This window comes from Aquarana catesbeiana, linkage group LG02 (genome assembly GCF_042186555.1).
Source record: "Aquarana catesbeiana isolate 2022-GZ linkage group LG02, ASM4218655v1, whole genome shotgun sequence".
Taxonomy (NCBI): Eukaryota; Metazoa; Chordata; class Amphibia; order Anura; family Ranidae; genus Aquarana; species Aquarana catesbeiana.
Window position 1 is genome coordinate 456399216 of NC_133325.1, and position 21579 is coordinate 456420794.

General features: G+C 45.0%; 1 protein-coding gene across 2 annotated transcripts; it reads right to left on the bottom strand.

Annotated features, from left to right (window-relative positions):
• Positions 1-16503: 16503 nt before the first annotated feature.
• On the bottom strand, positions 16504-21110 carry LSM10 (LSM10, U7 small nuclear RNA associated). Of its 2 annotated transcripts, none has more exons than XM_073617976.1 (2): positions 20958-21110; positions 16504-17130 (listed from the first exon to the last, which is right to left on the bottom strand). In XM_073617976.1, the coding sequence occupies exon 2, from the start codon at positions 17120-17122 to the stop codon at positions 16757-16759; it is 366 nt and encodes a 121-aa protein (XP_073474077.1). In that variant the 5' UTR covers positions 17123-17130; positions 20958-21110; the 3' UTR covers positions 16504-16756. The 2 variants fall into 2 exon arrangements, with proteins under 2 accessions (XP_073474077.1, XP_073474078.1); XM_073617977.1 differs by having other exon boundaries at positions 20702-21096.
• Positions 21111-21579: the final 469 nt, after the last annotated feature.

A 21579-nucleotide genomic window follows, 5' to 3' on the forward strand; every position in this document is an offset into this window, starting at 1 on the left:
TGACAGGTTGTTCTGAACCTGTTTCACCGCTGATTGTATCTTTTCCTTTTTTTCCCCGCGGTAGAAAGACTTTTTGAAGCACTGAGTTTTTGGTGTACCCCAAAAACTTCAGCTCCTGTGAGGGTTCCAGATTGGATTTTTCAAAATTTAGGAGCCACCCCAAGTTCTTCAGGTGACCCTGGGACGTCTGGAGATTTGATAACACTTGGAATCTGCGAAAAACAACAGGTCGTCCAGATAACAGGCAACTAAAATCCCTCTCAACTTCAGAGGTTCCAGAGCTTCCGCCATAATTTTTGTGAAGATCCTGGGGGAGGATGAAAGTCCGAATGGTAGAGCTCTGAATTGGAGGTGCCATACTGAGTTCCCCAGGTCCACTGCTAGGCGTAGAAAACATTGAGAAGTCTGATTTATGGGAACATGAAGATAAGCATCTCTTAGATCCACGGATGCCATGAAACAGCCTGGAGTCAGTAACTTTGTAATTGAAAAAATTGTATCCATCCTGAAATGTTTGTACCATATTGATTTGTTGAAGATTTTTAAGTTCAAGATCAAGCGGTACTTCCCTGAAGGCTTCTTTACCAGGAATATATGAGTAGAAGCCCCTGCCCTCCTGATTTTTTGGGACCTGGATGATTGCTTCTTGCTGAATCAGATCCTGCAGTAGGTTCAGATCCTGCAGTAGGTTCATCATTGCAGAAGCTTTTTCCCGATCTTTTGTTAGGGCTGTAACATAAAATATGCTCGGGGGTGGCTCTGAAAATTCCAGCCTATATCCCTGAATTAAGATTTTCACAAACAGACTTGGAGATGTCATGTTCCACTGTAGGTGAAAAGCTGACAATCTTCCCCCTACTGGGGGGGAGATTGTCACTTACTTTTAGAGGGCTGGTCTGGGGGAGATCTGAAAAGAACTCCTCCTCTTCCCTTACCCCTTTGGAAGACCCAACGGCTCTTACGGTCCTGCTCCTTACTCTTATGGGGCTGTTAAACAACATGAAAATTCTTTTTAATCAGCTGTTTCTTTTTGGCAGGGAAAGCCTTTTTCTTGTCTGCTGTCCTATCTAAGACTGTTTCAAGGTCTGGACCAAAAAAGGAAATCACCTGAAAAAGGTAAACTGCACAGCTTAACCTTGGAAGCTGTATCACCAGACCAGGTCTTCAGCCAGACCGCACGTCTGGCTGAGTTCACCAGTGCTGATGACCTTGCCGCCAACTTTTTTTTTTTTTGAAAATTCTGTTTATTAATTTTTTTGGACATATAAACATACAAAAATAGTGGAGTGACCTGGCACAACACCAGCCATTCCTTGACCAACATGGTCAACTTGAATCCAACATTTGGTCGACCTAACACAGGAGACATCTTGTACCAACCCCCCCCCCCCCCCCAACACCCCGTACCACAGTTCACCACAATTAAGAAAAATGGCATCTCTTTATTTTACCAATAGGGGACCATCTGAAGTAAATCCATGTAAATATGTATGTGTTTATTATACTCCCCAAAGCACTGCACCGTACTTGATGATTAGCTAATTTATCATCAAAAGGACACAATTACCAGTAACTCCCACCCATCCTCGTGTATTTGGTTATATCAGTATCCCATGACTATTACTTTACCTCATAGGAGACCTAGGGCAGAACTAGCCAGCCGTAACCTCCGAGCCAAACCAGGCCTGCCAAACTTTGTCAAACTTTTTTCCGCACCCTCTAGAGTGGTATGTTGCCTTATAATATGGCATCATAGAATTTACCAGTCCCTTCCAAAATGGAACACCAGGGGGAGCAGAATTCCTCCATTTAAATAATATGGCTTTTCTTCCATAGAAGACTAGAATGTTCAATAAAGTTCTAAGAGCTCTGGACGGAACTACCTCCTCTACTAGGCCCAACAAACATACTCTAATGGACAATGGGATAGGTATACTTAAAATTTCTTCTATACATTTTATTACTCCTTCCCAAAAAGTCTTGATGTGCGGGCAATCCCAGAAAATATGTTTGGCATCTGCCGGTGAAAAGCCACATCTCCAACAAGCTGAGGAGACTGATGGGTAGATTACAGCCAATCTGGCCGGTGTAAAATAAATTCTGTGTAAAAATTTAAAATGTATGAGCCTGTCTCTCGCAGAGACTAAATGTTTAAAGGGATGCACCCATACGTCATCCCAGTCCTCCCCATCCATATCAGGGACTTCACTCTCCCAACGCTCTCTACATTTAGCCATTGCCGCCGGACTTTTCTTAAACAGTTCTTTATATGTGACAAACAAAGTTTTAGGGAGGTCTTCTACCATAAGCATGTCTTCTAAAGTCGATGGGATGGACGCCCTATCTCTGAATTGGGCCTGAAATGCGTGTCGAAGCTGTATGAACCTGAAGAAATATGAGTTAGGGAGGTCATGCTTAGTCTTCAGCTGGTCAAAAGTCAGAAGCATTCCATCTTTGGTGATCTCCTTTAGTAACTTAATTCCCTTGACCACCCACACCATGGGATCCTGGAAGGAGTAGAAGTGAGACAACTTGGGGTTCCCCACAAGGGAGTCTGAGGTGAGAAACCCAAGTAGCTCGGGCACACCAACTCCACTGCCTCCCCCCAAGCCTTAATAGTGGCTTTCATAGCCAATGTCAAAGGAAGCTCCTACTCAACACCCCTGTGAATGGCCAAATGTAGGGTCTCAACCTTGCCGCCAACTTAACTGACTCAGCTGATGCATCAGCCATATATTTAACAGCTTTTAGTATCAAGGGAAAATACTCTAACAAATCTTTACGTGGCGTGCCTGCTTCAACATGGCTTCTCAGCTTTTCCACCCAGCATTCCAGGTTCCTTGCCACAACCGTGGAGGCCATAGCAGGTTTGAGACTGATTGATGTAGAATCCCACGCCTTTTTAAGGAGGGAGTCTGCCTTCTTATCCATCGGGTCCTTCAGCACCCCCATGTCCTCAAACGCAAGGTCTGTGCGTCTAGAAACCTGTGAGAAAGCAGCATCTAACCGTGATTTCTTATTCCAAACTTCTGCTAATGGAAACCTTCTCCTAAAGGTCTTGGAGAAAAAAGGGCCCTCTCAGGGTCCTTCCGTTCTTTCTTGACTGACTCTGATAGGACCCTATAAACTGGAAACACCTTGTGTTTAGTTTCATCCAGACCCTGGTACATTTTGTTGTGAACTGACAGTTGTACCTTTTCTTCCTGAATTTCCAGAGTAGTGTAGATTGCTCTTAAAGTGGATGTAAACCCGAAATTTTTTTTTTTTTTTTTTATGTCATAATGTAGAGTATAAGATTTCCTATCCTTTGAGCCCAGTCTTGCCACAAAGAGTTAATCCAGCTCTGCGCAATCCTCTTTTATTGTTCAGTGAGATAAAACTTGACAAACAGAGAAAAACGTTCTCAAATCCTCCCCCTTGCTGTGAGTGACAGGTGATTTACATATCTCGTGCACTAGCCTAAGACATGCATTATTTTTTAATTCCCACCCCCACTCCTTTTTTCAGCAGCTCTGCAAGGATTGGCTGTTCCACACCTCAGCATGATTTGGCATGCTGAAATCATGTGGTTACTGTCTTTTCACTGGATGTTAGAGATCATAGCAGAAGTTCAGTGTAAGAAATACACATGAGAAAATGCATATTGACAAGGGGAGTGTAGAGGTGGGCGGGGAGTCTACTGACATCACGACTCCACCCACCGAGCTCCAGACAACAGAACCACCCACAGAATCTGCAGTTTTTCGGGTCTCATAACAGACAAAGGGGAGACATTTGACAGGTAAAGATAAATGCAGGAGGCATGTATATCCTTATAGATAACCCCTATGGTAGTAGTTTAGAAAAGATGACATTGGGTTTACATCCACTTTAAGAGGTCATCCACTTCCTCTAATGATAGCTTGTACCGTGAGGTTCTGCTATCGTCTTCCTCTTCCTCATCTGAATTCCTGAGTGAGAGAAACTTCCCCCTTTGTCACCTGAGTCCTCAGTCTCCACTGGTCTAGATTAGGATGCTTTTGGACTAGGTGGTGGATTCTGGGACTCAACCTGAGCTGCTGGGTTCTGTACCAATATGGACCTGACAGAACTCAGCAAGTTCGTAAGTCCCCTTACAGAGGAGAATAAGTACTTGTATTGCTGGGACTTCTTTAGCAAAACCACCACCAAGCCAGGGAAAAAAAAAGAAAGAAACCCAAGCAGTGTAAATAGTGAGGTACCCAGTCCATGCTGCGGGGTCCGAGAGACGTAATCTCTGACCAAGCAGCTACAGGCTCCCCTCAGGGAGGAAACAGACAAAAACCCACAAAGCCTGTAAGGATCAGAAAAAAGGCACCACTGTACCTCTCTTACCTGGCTTGACTGGTGCTAGGGGCGCCTGCATCCGCCGCTGCTGCCTTGCTCTCATCCATCTTGCAGAGAAAGGGTAGCAAATGACAAACAAACAACAGGTTTTTTTAAATTTTCCCAGCCCTCGCGTCATCAGTGAGGGCCGGAAGTGGAAGCGCCAGTCTGTAGACTCGCCCACTAGTCCCTGCGTTCCCTACAATCTACCTCCTGGGTCACAGTGAGTCTGATATCCGGAATACAGCCACTAAGTGCACCTTAGTGAGTGGTGTCTCTCCACCTCTATTTTTCTCCCTGCACATTGAGCCATTGGGTCTGACAATTAGGATCGGAGCTTGGAGCACACTTGCTGACATTAACCCCTTGTCATCTGGAAGTCATGGTGGTATACTAATTTTCGGATTACTTCAACCATGAAAATGAGTTGTGCTTATGAAGCCTAATAATTTTATCATCTCATTTTTTTCATTGACAGTTGTTTTTAATTTCAGATCTCAGCATGCATCCTATAAATGAACTTTTTGATTATACCATCAGCAATAGTTTTTTATTACTGGTCCCATTGATTTGATCTGCATTTTTTTTTTAATGTGGGAACATGAGCCTACAGAGAGGGGAGAACACTAGTACACAAATTTGCAGTCATGTTTCCCCAGCCGCAGCGTATTGTCTCCAGTGGTAATGAGGATGGAGGAGATGATGATGATGATGAGGTCATTCACACGACTTTGGTGCCGAATAGAGCAGAGGAGGCAAGTGAGGGTGAGGTACAACCCCAACGAGGCAGCTATAATGGAAGAGTAGGGAGCAGCCTCCCTATTCCATCACATTGTGAAACTGTTATATCCCAGCCCACTTCCCATAGCTCAGCTGTCTGGGCCTTTTTTTGGCACATATGCAGCCACACTGTTGCAATTTGCAAACTTTTTCAAGCGAGGCAAAAACACCAGCCGTTTCTGTACCACAAGCTTGACAAGGCATTTAACCTCCCACTACGCAGCCCGTTGGCAAGAGCACCTGAAAGCCACACAAAAGGTTCACAATCCTGTTCCTCCTCCTCCTTACGCACCTCGGTCTACCACCGCTATACTTCATGAACTCTCAGCAGCCTCCACTGACAGGGATGATGGTATAGCACAGGGTGTCCCAGTTCCTTGCAGCACATCTGCCAGTAGCACACCAGTAGACTATAGCTGACAGATTTCTCTGCCACCCACATTCCCAGCATCTAAATGTAACCTGTCAAAGCAGCTGGCTCTACAACTTTTGCCTTTCCGTCTGGTGGATGTGCTGTACCGCAATGGCAGGTTCCCAGTCCCTATTTCTTTTTCACGTAAGGCCATTCCAGCTCTGTACCATCATGTAGAAGATAATGTTGTAGCCTCATTGGGCAAGGCAGTCACCCGCAAAGTCCATGTTATTGCTGACACGTGGTCCAGCAAGCATTGTCAGGGACGATATATTTCGTTCTCAGCACACTGGGTAACTGCTTGCAACTTGGAAGGATGCAGGACAGGGCTCAGTGCTGCAGCTTCAGTCTCCATACAGCTAGTGGTGATGATGCAAGATCTGTCAGCTCTACCCCCTCCTCCATGCACTCCTCGGCTGAATTGTGCCACAAGTACCCCCCTAAGCATTCAAGGGACTATTTAATGAGTCAGGTTAAAAGGTGCCATACAGTGCTTCCGCTGGTGCGTCTAGGGGACAGAAACACACCAGAGTAGAGATCCTTGCAGGGGCAGGCCCTGAGGTGGTTCAACCCACGCCAGCTGGAGCCAGGAATGGTGGTGTGTGATAATGACACAAACCTGCTGTCCACCCTTAGACAGGGAAAGTTGACACATGTGCCATGCCTGGCACATGTCCTCAATTTGGTGGTGCAGCATTTCTTAAATAGGTACCCAGGGTTGGAAGATCTGCTAAAGCAGGCCAGAACAGTCTCTAGCCATTTCAGATGGTCATACACAGCCAGTGCTCAGTTGGCTGAAATTTAGCAGGAATTCCACCTGCCCGTAAACTGCCTGATTTGTGACATGGACTTCCAGGTGGAACTCAACTTTGGCAATGCTACAGCGGGTGCACATGCAGCAGAAGGCTCTCCACGAGTAGCTGTGTGGGTATGGCTTTATGCAGACACCATTCTTCCTATGCCACAGAACAAGAGGAGAGGGAGGAGGAGGATTCTGGTAGTTTTGGAGGAATTGAAGCAGAGGAAGATATACATCAAACCTTAAGAGATGGTTTTCCATCCCCAGAACCCTTGGGAGTAGAACGCGGCTGGGAGGAGACCGTTCCAGATACTGTAATCCTCAGTGACCCCGAAGGAATCTGCTACTCATGCCTCTGCAAACTTGCGGTGCATGGGCTCCCTCATGCTTCAAAGCCTGCGAAAAGACCCAAGTATATGTGGCATAAAGGAGAAGGATCACTATTGGTTGGCAACCCTCCTTGACCACCATTACAAGGGGAAAGTCTCAGAACTCATCCTGTTCCCACAGAGGGTGCCTTAAAGAGTAGTTTATCCAATGCTTTTCCTGACTCTGGTAGGTTACAGTGTCGTGGAAAACGTAGTTTTGAAGGTTCTGTTGTTCAAGAGAGAAGTGGTGGAGAAGGGGGCCACCAAAGTGATGTATTTCACTATTTTTTTAGTCCTCGCCACCCAGGGCTGTCAGCTTCCACATCCCATCGGCAGCATCTGCATAATATGGTGGACGATTATCTAGGGGCAAAAACAGAGATGGAGAGCTTTCCAGTTAACTATCCACTGAGTTACTGGGTAATGAGTATAAACCACTGGCCAGAACTTGCCCAGTATGCAAATGAGTTGCTGGGCTGCTGTGCATCCAGCATGCTTTCCGAACAGAAATTCAGTGCTGCTGGCGGTTTTGTTACTGATAATAGAATGCGTCTGTCCACACACTCCATGGACTGTCTATTTATCAAAATGAATCGGTCCTGGATTACCAGCAGCTATGAAGCCCCTGATGGTGATGTCCCTGATTAAGTGTTTTTGGGATGTGGAATCTCTGCAGAACTTCTAGGCTGCCTAGTGTTGTGGGTGTTAATTGCATATAGAAGAATGTTTCTGGTGTAGGTTTCAGGGGCACAATTAACACTCAAAGACCAATTTTTCCACACCTGTTTGACAGGTGCATATCACTTCAATTTGACAGCAAGGGCAATTCTTGCTTTCATCAAGAGTACCTCTATATGGTTACAGTGTGAAGGCACCTCCGACACCCAAATACCAATTTTTCCACACCTGTTACTTCTATCCAAAGGCTGCGGAAGAGACACCAGAATTTATCCAAAAAATCTCTAATCTTGTTCCCAGTGCACTGTGGCTTCATGATACAGACTGGGTCCCCAAGCCATTGTTTACAAAATAAAGAAAGCTTGCAGGGAAATTTTTTTTTTTTTATAAATGCAATTATTGCTGCAGCAGCTTTTATACACAGTAAAGATGTGCCACTTTACAGGTACACTAAGGGGACCCCCCAGCACTATATTGAAAGAAATTTTGTTTTTTGTTTTTTTGTCATTTTTATGCTTTCACTTTAAGCATCAGTAAATCACTGCTCATTTAAAAATACATGTCCTCCAGGGCAGTACCCGGACCCTCATAACCATTGTATGCCCAATTACTTGCATACAAGCCTTCAAAATGGGCACTTTTGATTTTTTCCAGTTCAGATCCCATAGACTTTAATGGGTTTCATTATTTGGTTTCGAAATTTTACGATGTTCTAAAGTTCTGGTACAAACGGAACAGCTGAACGTTCGGCCAATCCCTAGCCTGCATGATGAGCCCATTGAGTTAAAGTGGTTGTAAAGGCAGAAGGTTTTTTATCTTAATGCATTAAGATAAAAAAACCCTTCTGTGTGCAGCATCCCCCCCAATACTTACGTGAGGTTCATCTAGATCCAGCAATGTTGTACGGCTGTCCAAGACTCCCCTCACTGGCTGAGAAAGCAGCACCGTTGGATTCTGCTGCTGTCAAAGTCAGTGAGCCAATGGCGAAAGAAGGGGGCGGGGCCAGGCCGTGGCTCCATGTCTGACTAGACACAGGGAGCAGCGGCTCGGCTGCTTGCTGTGGGGGAACTCAACAGAAGGTAGGGGCCAGGAGCGCCGAAGAGGGATCCAAGAAGAGGAGGATCTGGGCTGCTCTGTGCAAAACCACTGCACAACGGAGGTGAGTATAACACGTTTCTTATTTTTATACAAGAAAAAACAGACTTTAGTATCACTTTAAGAATACATACTTGTTTATGTATTTTTCACTTGTTTAGGTGAGCTGTGTAGTACCAGACGTGGGGAGAAAACCACCCCACTTCACCCCAACCAGGAAACTACCAAAACTGTAATAGAATAGTTCTGAAACACTATCTGATGAAACCTTATCCAATGTCAGTGGTAGTGATAACATCTACAAATTATCCAGTAGTTAGGTCTACACCAGCAGCAATTGCTGGCATATTTAGCTGGCACACAGAAAACATTACACAAGAATGCGTGCGTGCCAAAAATCTGTGCCCACAACAATACAAGGGTGAAGTCAGAGGTTCCAACTGGCTATTACAGGAATTGGTGTTTACAAACTGTTTCTGTTCCATGTTGTGTTCTTTCAGGACTTCTAAGAAGACTTCATAATGACCTCACCTTATAGAACCAGTCAAACACTCAAACAGATTCACCCTTCCCCAACCAAAATGAAATAGACGGTAAAACCCACTCACATGCCATACAATTATGCCTATGACTTAGTTTAAAAAAAAAAAAAAAAACTATAAAAAAAAAAAAGGGGGGGAGCATGCACGGCTCTCTAAGATGGCGGACGCGTGATCCCTGAGCTCCACTCCCGTCCAGTGTTACGCTGCCTCTGCAGAGCATCACTAGCTACCAAAAGCTCCGGAAACAAGATGCCATGACTCCATCATACACTCCGACACCCCATGGGCAAAATCGGGGACCAGAGATCCCACTACCGAGCTACACAACACTCGAGACCCTGCTCCACCATGGACCGCTTCCTGACCATGCCTCAATCCCCGGTCTCGATTTCTCAGGAAGACCCAGGGGATTATGTCAGCACCCCAATGGCGGAGGACGGATCGCAGCAGCAGGCCATCCTCCCACACACGGCTTTCTCTCCTCACCCGGTCCTGACCCCGGAGATGATGGACCTTAAACTCCAGGCCCTGGCTCAGCAGGTAACAAGAGACATAGCACAGGAGATGGGGAGAATATCTAGAGAGCTCAGGGGAGAGATAGATGCACTTGGAGAAGGCACAGCTTCCCTAGAGACAAAATTTGATGAGACTCTGCTCTATGTACAGGCTCTTGAAGAGGAAAATGCAATCCTAAAAAACTCAGTGTCCCTATTACAGCTTCAGCAAGAGGACCTTGAGAATAGGGAACGACGCCAGAACCTGAGAATTCGCGGAGTCCCTGAGACTGTTGCTGACAACAACTTCAGGCCTTATCTCTTGGGCCTATTTAACACCCTAGCACCTGAAATTGTGGACATTGATTGGTGCCTCGACAGGGCTCATAGGTCCCTGGCCCCTAAACCCTCTGCGGGGGCCAGACCCCGTGACATAGTGGTACGTTTCCACTTCTATGCAAGTAAAGATGCTCTGACTAGGGCCACACGCAACAGATCAGGCATTGATTACAAAGGAGACAAAATCCAATTGTTCAGTGACCTCTCTCCGAACACTGGCCAAACGTCGCTCTCTACGGCCCATCACTTCTCATCTACAGCAACACAAGGTCCCTTATTTTTGGGGCTTCCCCTTTCGCCTTAACGTCACTCTGGATGGGGTCCAACACGCCCTCCAGGATCTTCAAGTAGGGGATGCATTCATCAAACGTCTGGGTCTGCCTTCACTCCCTGCGGACATGGATCAGGCCCTGCCTACCACCCCGCGTCCACTGTCAGCTCCATCCAGAATCTGGACCCCAGTGAGAGGAAGAGGTTCAAAGGCCTACTCCACACCCCAGCGCTCTCAACGCCCAAGACCACCCACTTGATTAGATGTGGACACCCCTCCCTTGTCAATATCCTTTTATGGCCCCATTTGGGATCTTGACCATTAATCAACTCCCTATATGGGCCCACTGTGTTTACATCATGCCTCCCCTTGAAGGCGTCCTGCAACTGGCAGCAAACGCCTTGAAGGCATTTGCTGCCAGTTTGTCTTCTTGTTTATAGATTCAATTTTCTATAAGAAACAGTTGTTTTTTCTTTCTCTAAGGTTCCGCTGCGGCTGCTTCTAACCAGGTAGCCCTGAGGTGTGCTTGGACAGGTAACACTATCAGCGGATCATTGTGACGGGTAGTCGCGGGTTCCTCACCATGTTGGAGACGGCTATGCTCCCCTATTGGTCCCCAGGCTACGGCCGAGGATTCCTGAGTAGTCCTTGCGCAGGTCTTTTTGTGATGATGATTTTTTTTTTCCTCATTTTTTGGGCCTCACAGGCCTTTTTGTTTCTAAACATACTCTCCCATGATCCCTTTTTTTGATCACCTCAAGTCTGCTCCAGTGATGCGGTTTTACTTTTTCATATTTATTTTATTGGTTTTTTTTTTCTTTGTCCTATGGTTGATCATCTCACAATAAGGGAACTTTTGGTCAGACTAAGGTCTGCACTTTGGCTACACATACATGCATTTACTGTTGGGCTGTTGCCCATTGTTTTGAATATTTCTAAGCTGAATTATGATGTTTATTCATGGCTTTGAAACTGTAATCATATAATGTGAAAGGTTTCAATTCCATAAAAAAAAGATGGATGGCCTTGAAGGAATTCAGGGCCTCCGATGCGGATGTCATCCTGGTACAGGAGATGCATTTCCGGGCCGGGGGATCCCTGAAATTTGCCTCCAGACACTTCCCAGTGTCCTTTCGAGCATCGGACCCATCTGGAAGGGCTGGAGTGGCAGTTTTGGTTAAACGCTCGTGTCCCCTCCAGACTTTGTCCACCCAATTAGATCCTCATGGGGAATTAGATCCTAATTCTAGAAGGTACTTACTTATCTAACCCTATGGCGATCATGAATGTCTATGCTCCTAACATGGGTCAAATTAAATTCCTTACTGAAGTATTTGAACGATTGCACAGAGTAGCTCATCCCTTTATGATAATTGGGGGTGACTTTAATGCTGTCCTTTCGCCCGGTCGGGATAGGAAATCTTTGTTCCACACCTTGCTCTCTCATTCCCCACAGTCATTAGCCACTTCCTTTAGGAAGCTGATTCGTACCCACCATCTGTTTGATGCATGGCGAGTTAAACACCCCGTGGGTCGACAGTATTCATTTTACTCCCCTCCCCACAAGATGTTTTCAAGACTGGACTATTTCCTGGTGACAGCTCCATTGCTTTCCCACACGGTGGCCTCCGAACTGGGTCCAATTACCTGGTCGGATCATGCCCCTTTGTCCTTAGATCTTTGCCTCTCGGCTGCATTTCCCAGAAAACATCCCGAATCTAGGGATAAACTTCTCACGGCCCTAACTGAATACTTCCACTTAAACACAGGTTTCGTGTCCAGCCCGTCTGTCCTCTGGGAGGCTCATAAGGCGTTTTTTAGAGGACAGTGTATCTCTGTGGGATCCCAGAGAAAGAGGGACTCGGTTCTTCTGAGGTCCTCTTTAATTTCAGAACTAACGGCTGCTGAACGCTCTCTGCTACACGCCCCCACGATGGTACGGCTGTGCACGGTAACTTCTCTACACAACCATATAAAATCCCTAGACATGTCTAAAATAGATAAATCTATACTCTGGGCTAAACAAAAATTCTATGAATTTTCAAATAAACCGCATGGGATGTTAGTATCTAGGCTTAACCCTAGGCCCTCCCTCTCTTTCCCGGATCATATAAAACACACAGATGGGACTCCCACCTACTGTCCACAGACAATGACTCAAGTATTTGGAGAATTTTATAACAAACTTTAGAACTGCCTCTCCCCCGACCAACATCCCTCTTTCGACCAGAAAGCTTTTGAAACATTTATGGCGGATCTCTGTCTCCCCCAGCTTACTGAGGAGGATGTGCAGATTTTAAATGCACCCATTACTGAAGAGGAACTTACTCGCACTGTCAAATCTCTCCCATCCCATAAAGCCCCAGGTCCGGACGGCCTCCCATACACTTATTATAAGACCTTTCTCTCGACTATTTTGAAACACTTGGTATCTCTATATAATTCCCTCCTTCAGGGTCAGCGCCCCTGCCAACAATTTTTACACTCCTATATTACGGTAGTACCCAAACCGGACAAGGACCCATCGCTCCCAGATAGCTATAGGCCGATTGCGCTTTTAAACTCAGACTACAAGCTGTTTACCAAGATTCTGGCTAATCGCCTTTCCCAATTCCTGACGAAACTGATAGATAGAGATCAAGTGGGTTTTGTCCCTTCTAGGCACGCAGGGGACAACACCAGATGAACCATTGCTCTCATTGACATAGTGAACAGAGTCCGCCGCCCTGCCCTGATCCTTAGCCTCGATGCCCAAAAGGCGTTCGATCGATTAAGCTGGCCATATATGTTTGCAACCCTTACTAAATTTGGATTAAGAGGTCCTTTTCTTACGGCCCACCATGCCCTTTACTCTAACCCCTCCTCTCAGGTCCAATTAGCATCCTTTACATCTCGTTCGTTTCCTATGTCAAATGGTACCAGGCAGGGCTGTCCCCTCTCACCACTCCTTTTCATTCTCTGCCTGGAGACATTAGCTGAGGCTATCAGATCACATCCAGACATACTTGGGGTTCCTATGCAACAAAGGGAATATAAACTTTCTCTATTTGCCGACGACGTGCTTCTGACTCTTACTGATCTCCATGTATCACTCCCATCCCTACACGCCCTACTATCTCAGTTGGGCTTCCTATCGGGATACAAAATTAATACATCCAAGACTGACGCTTTGCCCTTACATCTCCCTCCTGAAGATCTCCTTTCGCTAAAGAACTCATATCTCTATCGCTGGTGCACTTCTCTCAAATACTTAGGAGGAGTACAAATCACACCGTCATATTCTACCCTTTATTCAGCCAACTATGTTCGCCTATTTAAATCTATCAAAGATATGTTAAATAGATGGAACCCCCCCCCCCCCCCCGATATCTTGGATAGGCAGGGTTAACATGCTGAAGAGGTCGGTAATGCCAAAACTGCTGTATTTTTTTTGAAACACTGCCTGTCCCTATCCCGATTGCCCAATTGAAACTCCTTAAAAGGTGATTTCTCAATTTTATATGGAAGGATGGGGCACCTAGAGTAGCCAGCTTGGTCATTTTTTCCCTCAGAGGTCAGGGAGATATGGGAGTCCCGGACATCCACAAGTGCAACTTGGCTTCCCACCTCTGTGCGGTGGTGTCCTGGGCCAGCATGCGTCCCCCAAACAGGTGGACGGAGATAGGGATGGGTTCACTGTTCCCAACCCACCCCTGCTCCCTGGTTTGGTCTCATGCATTATTTACTGATCCCAAGCTCCATGACCCCTGTCTGGGCCCTATGTTGTTCTCACTCAGGATTTGGCGATCCTGTTATACCAAATTCTCACTGGCATCCTCTTGCCCTCCCCTTTCTAATGTGCTCTTTAATCCCCTGCTCCCTGACAGTCTTTCACACTCCCAGATGTTCCCTTGGGCCAAGGCGGGTTTGTTCCAGTTCCGACATTTTGTGCACCCTATCACTCGAAAACTTTACTCCTTCCAGGACCTACAAACTACAACCCAAATTTCAAACCAGCTGTTATTTTCATACCTCCAAATAACCCACTATCTAGCATCCCTCTCACCTTCTTACTTTGACCAAACCTACACACTTCGAAGTTATATGCTCTCAGGGACCATACCAACCGCGACTGATATCTGACATATATCGACTTTTGCAAGAGAACCTTCCACTCTCCATGGAGCCCCACTCATATATGAGTAAATGGTCACATCTGGCACAACAGCAAATCTCCCCATCCCAATGGGCTAAAATTTGGACCTCAACATCCAAAATATCCCAATGTGTGGCACAAAGAGAGACAGCTTACAAAGTACTATTTTTTTGGTATAGGACCCCTGAGGTTCTACACCGATATGACGCTTCCCTCTCTCTCCTCTTTGTTGGAGATGCCGAAGGATCAGGGGTTCTCATTACCACATTTTTTGGCAGTGCGAATTGATAGCCCCCTTTTGGTCCATGGTTGTGTCCATGCTCCAGCAGATTCTTGATTCCCCTATCCCGCTAGATCCGGTACATCTTCTTTTAGGCCTCCCAATCCCCAGATTGGGAAAAACTTCAAACAAATTGGCATCATATGTATTATTGGCTGCAAAGAGAGCCATTCCTGCATGCTGGCTTTCCACCTCCCCTCCAACTCAGTCCCAGCTTATACAAGCTATTACTGATATCCGTAGAATGGAGCATATGACAGCCATGGTGGAGGATGCTGTTGAGGGATTTGATAGGATTTGGGCCCCTTGGGACCGCTATATACATAACTCTTCTTATTGATACTGCTCCTATCATTCTACTATTGCCCTCTGACAATTGAGACCCCCTTTCTTTCGTTGGCTGACTATACAGCCCTCATCCTCCCAACGGTGGATACAGTTTCCCAATATATATAGTAGCGTTCCCAGCTTGATGATGAACATATACTGATTCTAATATGTTCATTTTGATATTATTTTCTATTATTTTTGTTTACACTATGTACAAAAATAATGCTTTTTATATTCTTACACCTGCTTATCTTTTTATCTTGATTGATATTATCAAAATGTGTATGCTATGTTCTTTGAAAAATTTTCTCAATAAAAATACAATTAAAAAAAAAAAAAAAAAAAAAAAAAAGGAGACAAACTATTTCATAGCAAATGTGCAAAGATGCAATTATGTATGGGGTAAATCTAGTTTCAACAGGTGCACAAAATCTCATACTTTACTTTCCTGGTGTCTAACAAAGCCTGTGTGTGTGGCCCTCTGAGTGTTGGGCACTAGGTATACAAAAGCCCCAACTGGTCCTGGTCTCGACCTACTGCTGGAAAAAAAAAAAAAAAAAAAAAAAGAATTATCTGTAACTAATGTGATATGATTGGTTGTAATGCCTTCATTGCTGTGCCTTGGGCTCCTTTTAGATTAAGGACATCTCAAACTCACATGATTTGCAGTGCAATTTGACTTTACATTCTCTGGACCAAAGTCACATCAAAAGTTGGACCAAAGTAGTGCAGGAACCTTTTCTGAAGTTGCAGCAACTTCTGTAGCATCCATAGGAACAGCTCTCATAGAAAAAAAAAAAATGAATTTCACATGACCTGCAACTTGGTGTCTCACAAGTCAGATCCCAAGTCGCAGAAGTGTGAAAGGAGTCTTAAAGTGTAACTAAAAAGGCAAAACCTTTTTTTTTTCCTTTTGAGTAGAGTGGAGATAGATTAGAACACCTGCCAGTTTAACTGCTGTCTGTGCCCCCGTTAGGGAGCTTCATCCTCTGTTTGTCCTGTTTACTATTATGAAAGTGACAGTAAAAGAAAGTCCCAAATTTTGAATTGTCCCCAGAAAAGTAAATTGAGGGGAAATCTTCCAATGGGAACACTAGTTCTGGTGACCTGGGGGTCCCCAAGAAATTACCCTTATTTGCAGGGATTTCGTCTCACTTTCTGTTTGGCTACGGGACAGAAAGTGAAGGGAAATCTCCACAATGGCACATAGATGGCAAAAGTAAACCTTACAGGGGTTATAATCCTCCCTTAAAAGCTTTAAGTTTTGCCTATAGTTCTCACCAGCTGTGTTGCCCAACGCAAGCACAAAATTATTTGCCTTCTGTGTTGTGGCTTCAGTTCACAGCAATACACCACATTGGTGTGCACTAAAAAAAAAAAAAAAAAAAAAAAGGGTAGGCCATGTTGCATTATTGTGCAGCAATATCCGAACAACTAACACATAACAAAGTGCATAAGAATTCAATTGTTTTAAATAAAAAGTCAGCACACCAATGCATTTTACCAAAGCATTGCAGTGCACACCAGTGTGTTATACAAACGCACTGGCATACAAATTCTGTTGTGAGGCCCTCTTTATTTACCAGATTGACCACCACTGCTCTACTCTCTTGCCATCAAGACACATACACAAAAGAAGCGTTTATGCCATTTAATCACATCATAGAACTGCACGCTACCATGTAGCAAAAATAATCTTATTTACACAATAATTGCATAGTTTTACCAAAGTGATTTAAAAGAGGTTTCCTTTAACAATATACAGGAGGATCTTTTATGCTCAGTAACCTGTGTATGTCTGTGTATTTGTTTTTACATACACTTCTTAGTAAAACAGCTAGATGTTATACAGCAGCATTGTTTTGTTCAACAGCAGGGTAAAGTGGGCATCATTTGCACTTCTTTGAAACAAATTCTTTTCTTCCCTTTCCACCAAATCCACGGATACCTTGTATTTTCTTTAGCCGCTCTTCAATAGTGTGAATTATATCCACCTCCTCTGGAATATGTATGTAGCGCACATTGCGTCCATTGATAAACAAGTCATCCAGCTTGGATTCCTTGCCCCGACGGTCTGTATAAGTGACCTTTTCTAAGCGTACGTTCATAAAAGCATCTACATTTATAACCGAACCTTTAGCAGAACTTTCATCTCGCAGCTCCACAGTAGTGGCATGTCCATGCAGTCCCTGTAAAAGGATGACTAGGCTATTTTCTGCAATAGTCCTCTCCTTTACTGAGTGGCTTACTTCCATTATGACACCTGCAAAGTAAAATACAATAATAAAAATTATTTAAAAAAGTGAAAACATATTGCTCATATCACACAGTGAGGGGAGTGAATTGCATAAATCAGGGCTTGACAAATTTGCTTGGAATCTAGGAGCAAGCTAAGAAAGTTAGGAGCCAGGTTTTTTTTAAACGACCGACAAAGCTTTATTTTCAATATAAAAAACTAATCTTAAATTTACACAGAAAAACCACCCCGATAGCGGCGGAATAGCACTGCTAAAACAACGGTAAAGCAGTGCTAAAAATATCGCCGTTTTACCGCCGACGCCCCCCCCCCCCCCGCAGCTCAGTGTGAAAGGGCTATAAGGGTCCGATCAGGTCCGCCTGACTAACCTGATCAGACAGCCCGTGTGAAAGGGGCCAAGCAGGGAGATAACAAATAAATTCATTTTAATTCAGAAAAAAAATAAACAAACAGTTTTTACTTTAAAAAAAATAAAGAAAAATAAAAGCTATTACGAAAAAAAAAAAAATGTGGCTATCCCCACATTCACTTCCTTCTATTCTCCACTTTGGGAAGGAGATGGGCGGGCAGTGAAAACAGGCAGGGGAAGCTCCATTAACATTGCATTAGCATTACTGGTTACTAGCCGCGGATAATGAAACGATGTACGGGTACGTTGTTTTGTGCACCCGTGCCACTTTGCTGACGTATATCATCACAAGCCGGTCAGCAAGTGGTTAAAGATTCTAACTACCAGCAAGAATGAGTCCTCATATTTAAAGAGAACCTGTCATTTCAGATCCATCATGGCAGAGCCCGTTAGTGGACATCCATTCACCTGCTGCCGCCACGTCCCTCACCTTGTTGTGTCACTGACGCATCACCAACCATCCCATTAAAGTGAAGAGGACTGTCGGTGAGTCAACAGCAGGTCAGAAGAGGAGCTGCTGCGGGACAGAGATGACAGTTGCTCTTTAAATAGATTATTTAAATAGAGTTGATTTGAGCATTTTTCTGCTCAAATGCAATAATTCAAATAAAAAAATCCTAACCCTAATATGCCTGAATGGACACAGAGCAGCGGCTCAGGTGCCCCCATAGCAAGCTGCTTGCTGTGGGGGCAGGAGGGAGGGACCAAGCGTGTCAGCGAGGGACCCAAGAAGGGGAGGAACTGGGCTGCTCTGTGCAAAACCACTGCACATGGCAAGGTAAGTATAACATGTTTGTTATTTTTAAACAAAAAAAAACCCACAAGACTTTAATATCACTTTAGAGTGATTATAAAGTCTGCCTTTTCTCTTAAAAATAACAAACATGTTAGGCTTCTTGCATATAAAACTCCTGTTTGAGCATCCATTTATTCAGCCTTTTTTTTGTATGTATTTGCGCGCATTTTCACATATATGCGTTTGCGCATTTTACCTTAATCTCACGTTTTCGTTCTGCACAATATAGAAATGTGCATTTGTGCGCATTCACTCGTATTTGTGCGCATAAGGCATAAATTACTGACTAAAAAAGCTGATTTTTCATTTTTTTTTTACTGAAGAATGCACGGCACTTGTTTATACGCCTGTGTGCATAGGCACATTACAAATTAATGATGTGTATTTTAGCTCAGTAAAAAAAAATAAAAAAAGCTGTACTAAGCTTTTTCAAGCTTCAGTGTGCAAGAGGCCATATACTTACCTGCTTTTGCACAGAGCAGCCCAGATCCTCCTCTTCTCTGGGTCCCGCTTCGGCTCTCATGGCCCCTCCCTCCTGTCGAATGCCCCCACTGCAAGCAGCTTGCTATGGGGGTTTCTGAGCCAGAACTCCCTGTGTTCATTCAGACATGGAGACCAGGTTTGGCCCCACCCCCTCCCCTGATTGGCTAATTACGAGCAGCGGAAGCCAATGGCGCTGCTGTGGTGTCTCAGCCAATCAGGAGGAGAGTCCTGGACGACCGAGGCACACGTGGACATCGCTGGATAGAGATGGGGGACTCATGTAAGTACTGGTATTTATAATATTCATTTTATAAATTAATCTTAAAGTGGTTGTAAGAGCAGAAGGTTTTTTAACCTTTTTTAAGAAGCCTTCTGTGTGCAGCAGCACCCCTAACACCTACCTGAGGTCCCTCTCTGTCCACGAGTGTCACAACAATCCAAGATTCTCCCTCCTTATTTGCTGAGACACAGTAGCGGCACCACTGGCTGCTGCCAAAGTCAGCTAGCCAATCAGGGGAGAGGGTGGGGCCCATGTCTGAATAAACATAGGGAGCTGCGACTTGGCTGCCCCCATGGCAAGCTGCTTGCCATGGGGGCACTGAACAGGAGGGAGGGGCCAGGAGAACAGAAGAGGGGGATCGGGCTGCTCTGTGCAAATCCACTGCACAGAGCAGGTAAGTATAATGTTTGTTATTTTTATAGGAAAAAAAAAGCTAGACTTTACAACCACTTTAACCTTTAAACCCCAACCCAGTGATGGTGAACCTTGGCACCCCAGATGTTTTGGAACTACATTTCCCATTATGCTCATGCACTCTGCAGTGTAGTTGAGCATCATGGGAAATGTAGCTCAAAAACGCTTTAAAAGGGTTTGTAAACCCTCTTTTTTTATATATAAAAACAACAAACATGCAATGATTTTGCACAGAGCAGTCCTTATCCTCTTCTTCTGCGGTCCTCTGCTGGTGCTCCAGGCTTCTCCTCTTCATCGGGTGCCCCCATGAAGAGCCGCTTTCCACGGGGGCACCTGTGCAGGCTCACTGCTAAGTCCGTTGACACGGCCATTGGGACTCGGCCATGATCCCTGGATTTGATTGACAGCAGTGGAAGAGCCAATGGCTCCTGCTGCTATCAATCTGTCCAATGAGAGATGAGATAGCAGCTGGAGCCGATGTGCTTGTGCGCATTGCTGGATTGGGCTCAGGTAAGAAGAGGGGGAGGGGTCTGCAGCACAAAAGGTTTTTCACCTTAAAGGAGCTGTAAACCCTCCTGTTTTATCACCTTAATGCATCCTATGCATTAAGGTAAAAAAACACCTGGCAGTGACCGGCCCCCCAGTTTTACTTACCTGAGCCCTGGAGCTTGACCCAGTGGGGACGCGCTGTCTCTCTGCCCGGGGTTCTCGGCTCTTGGATAGATTGACAGCAGCTCAGCCATTGGCTCCCGCTGCTGTCAATCAAATCCAATGACGCAGGCGCCAGGGCCGAGTCATACATTCGGCGGCTATGGATGCCGAATGCTGGACTCAGGAATGCGCCCGCAAGGTAACCCCCTGGGAGAGCGCTTCTCCTAGGGGATTATCTGATGTGGGGAGGAGCTGCTGGGGGACCCCAGAAGAGCAGGTTCGGGGCCACTCTGCAAAATGAGCTGCACAGTGGAGGTAAGTATGATGCGATTTTTTTTTTTTTTTAGTAAAAAAAAAAAAAAAAAAACGAACCCTTACAGTCACATTCATTAAGGTGAAAAACTTTTAGGGTTTACAACACCTTTAAATACGCTGTACACAATCACTCAAAAATGTGCATACAAGAAAAAGCACAACGCTCAGGCATGCATGCAACTTGGTCTTTGTGCTGAGAGCACATAAACAGTCACCCAGCAACACATACCTGAGACATGAAGGCGTTAAAGCCCATTCTTTCATTGCTGTACATATGTGTTGGGCAGTCATGAAGATCTCTTCTCATTCAGGTTATGTATACAAGAAAGGAAGAGATCCCTCCCGAGTGGGACAACCGTGACAGGAGTTTTACCCTTTAACACCCCATCCAAAATAAAGAGATGTGACTGCTGCCCTCAGCACAGAATGGAGTCTGTAGAGGATGGGAATAGCAGGCAGTGCGGTTATGGGTGCTGTGTGTTCACCTCCTGAGTGCAGCCTCCGATTACACGGCGTGATATGAGCCCACCACACGTCTCTCCGCTATCTTCTCTTCCCGCATTTCTGCCGGGCAAATGACACAAACAGCCACGTGATCGCTCTCTGCCGGGGAATGGTCACCTTCCGTGACTGACAGGGGAATGCACCAATCACGTATAGCCCGGGTTAGTCAGCGCATCTGCGCACTAGCAGCACGTTGTAGGCGGTAGTATGAGATCTGAGCTCCCATAGACACTACATAAAGGAAATGAAAGTGTGTCATTGTAGTAATTAAAACAAAATCGTTTACATATATATATATATATATATATATATATATATATATATATATATATATATATATATATATATATATATATATATATATATATATATATATATATATAGTTTGCCCCATTTTCAGAATTATCCTGAATCAGCTGCAATTCAAAGTGTGGGTGGTGGCCTTGTCAGCACCTTCCACTTCAAAGAAAGTCAATTTTTTTACATTCTACTTTTGTAGAAGGAGCCAGGTGATAAATTGTTGGTGACTGCATTCAGTCAGAAGCCGGCTGGTCCCTAAATACAGTACAATAGCCGGTGCCTTGCCGAGAAAGTTCCCCCGGC

Bases quoted from the DNA above. Each gene is read 5' to 3' on its own strand.
- LSM10 (XM_073617976.1), bottom strand. From the start codon at position 17,122: ATGGAAGTAAGCCACTCAGTAAAGGAGAGGACTATTGCAGAAAATAGC.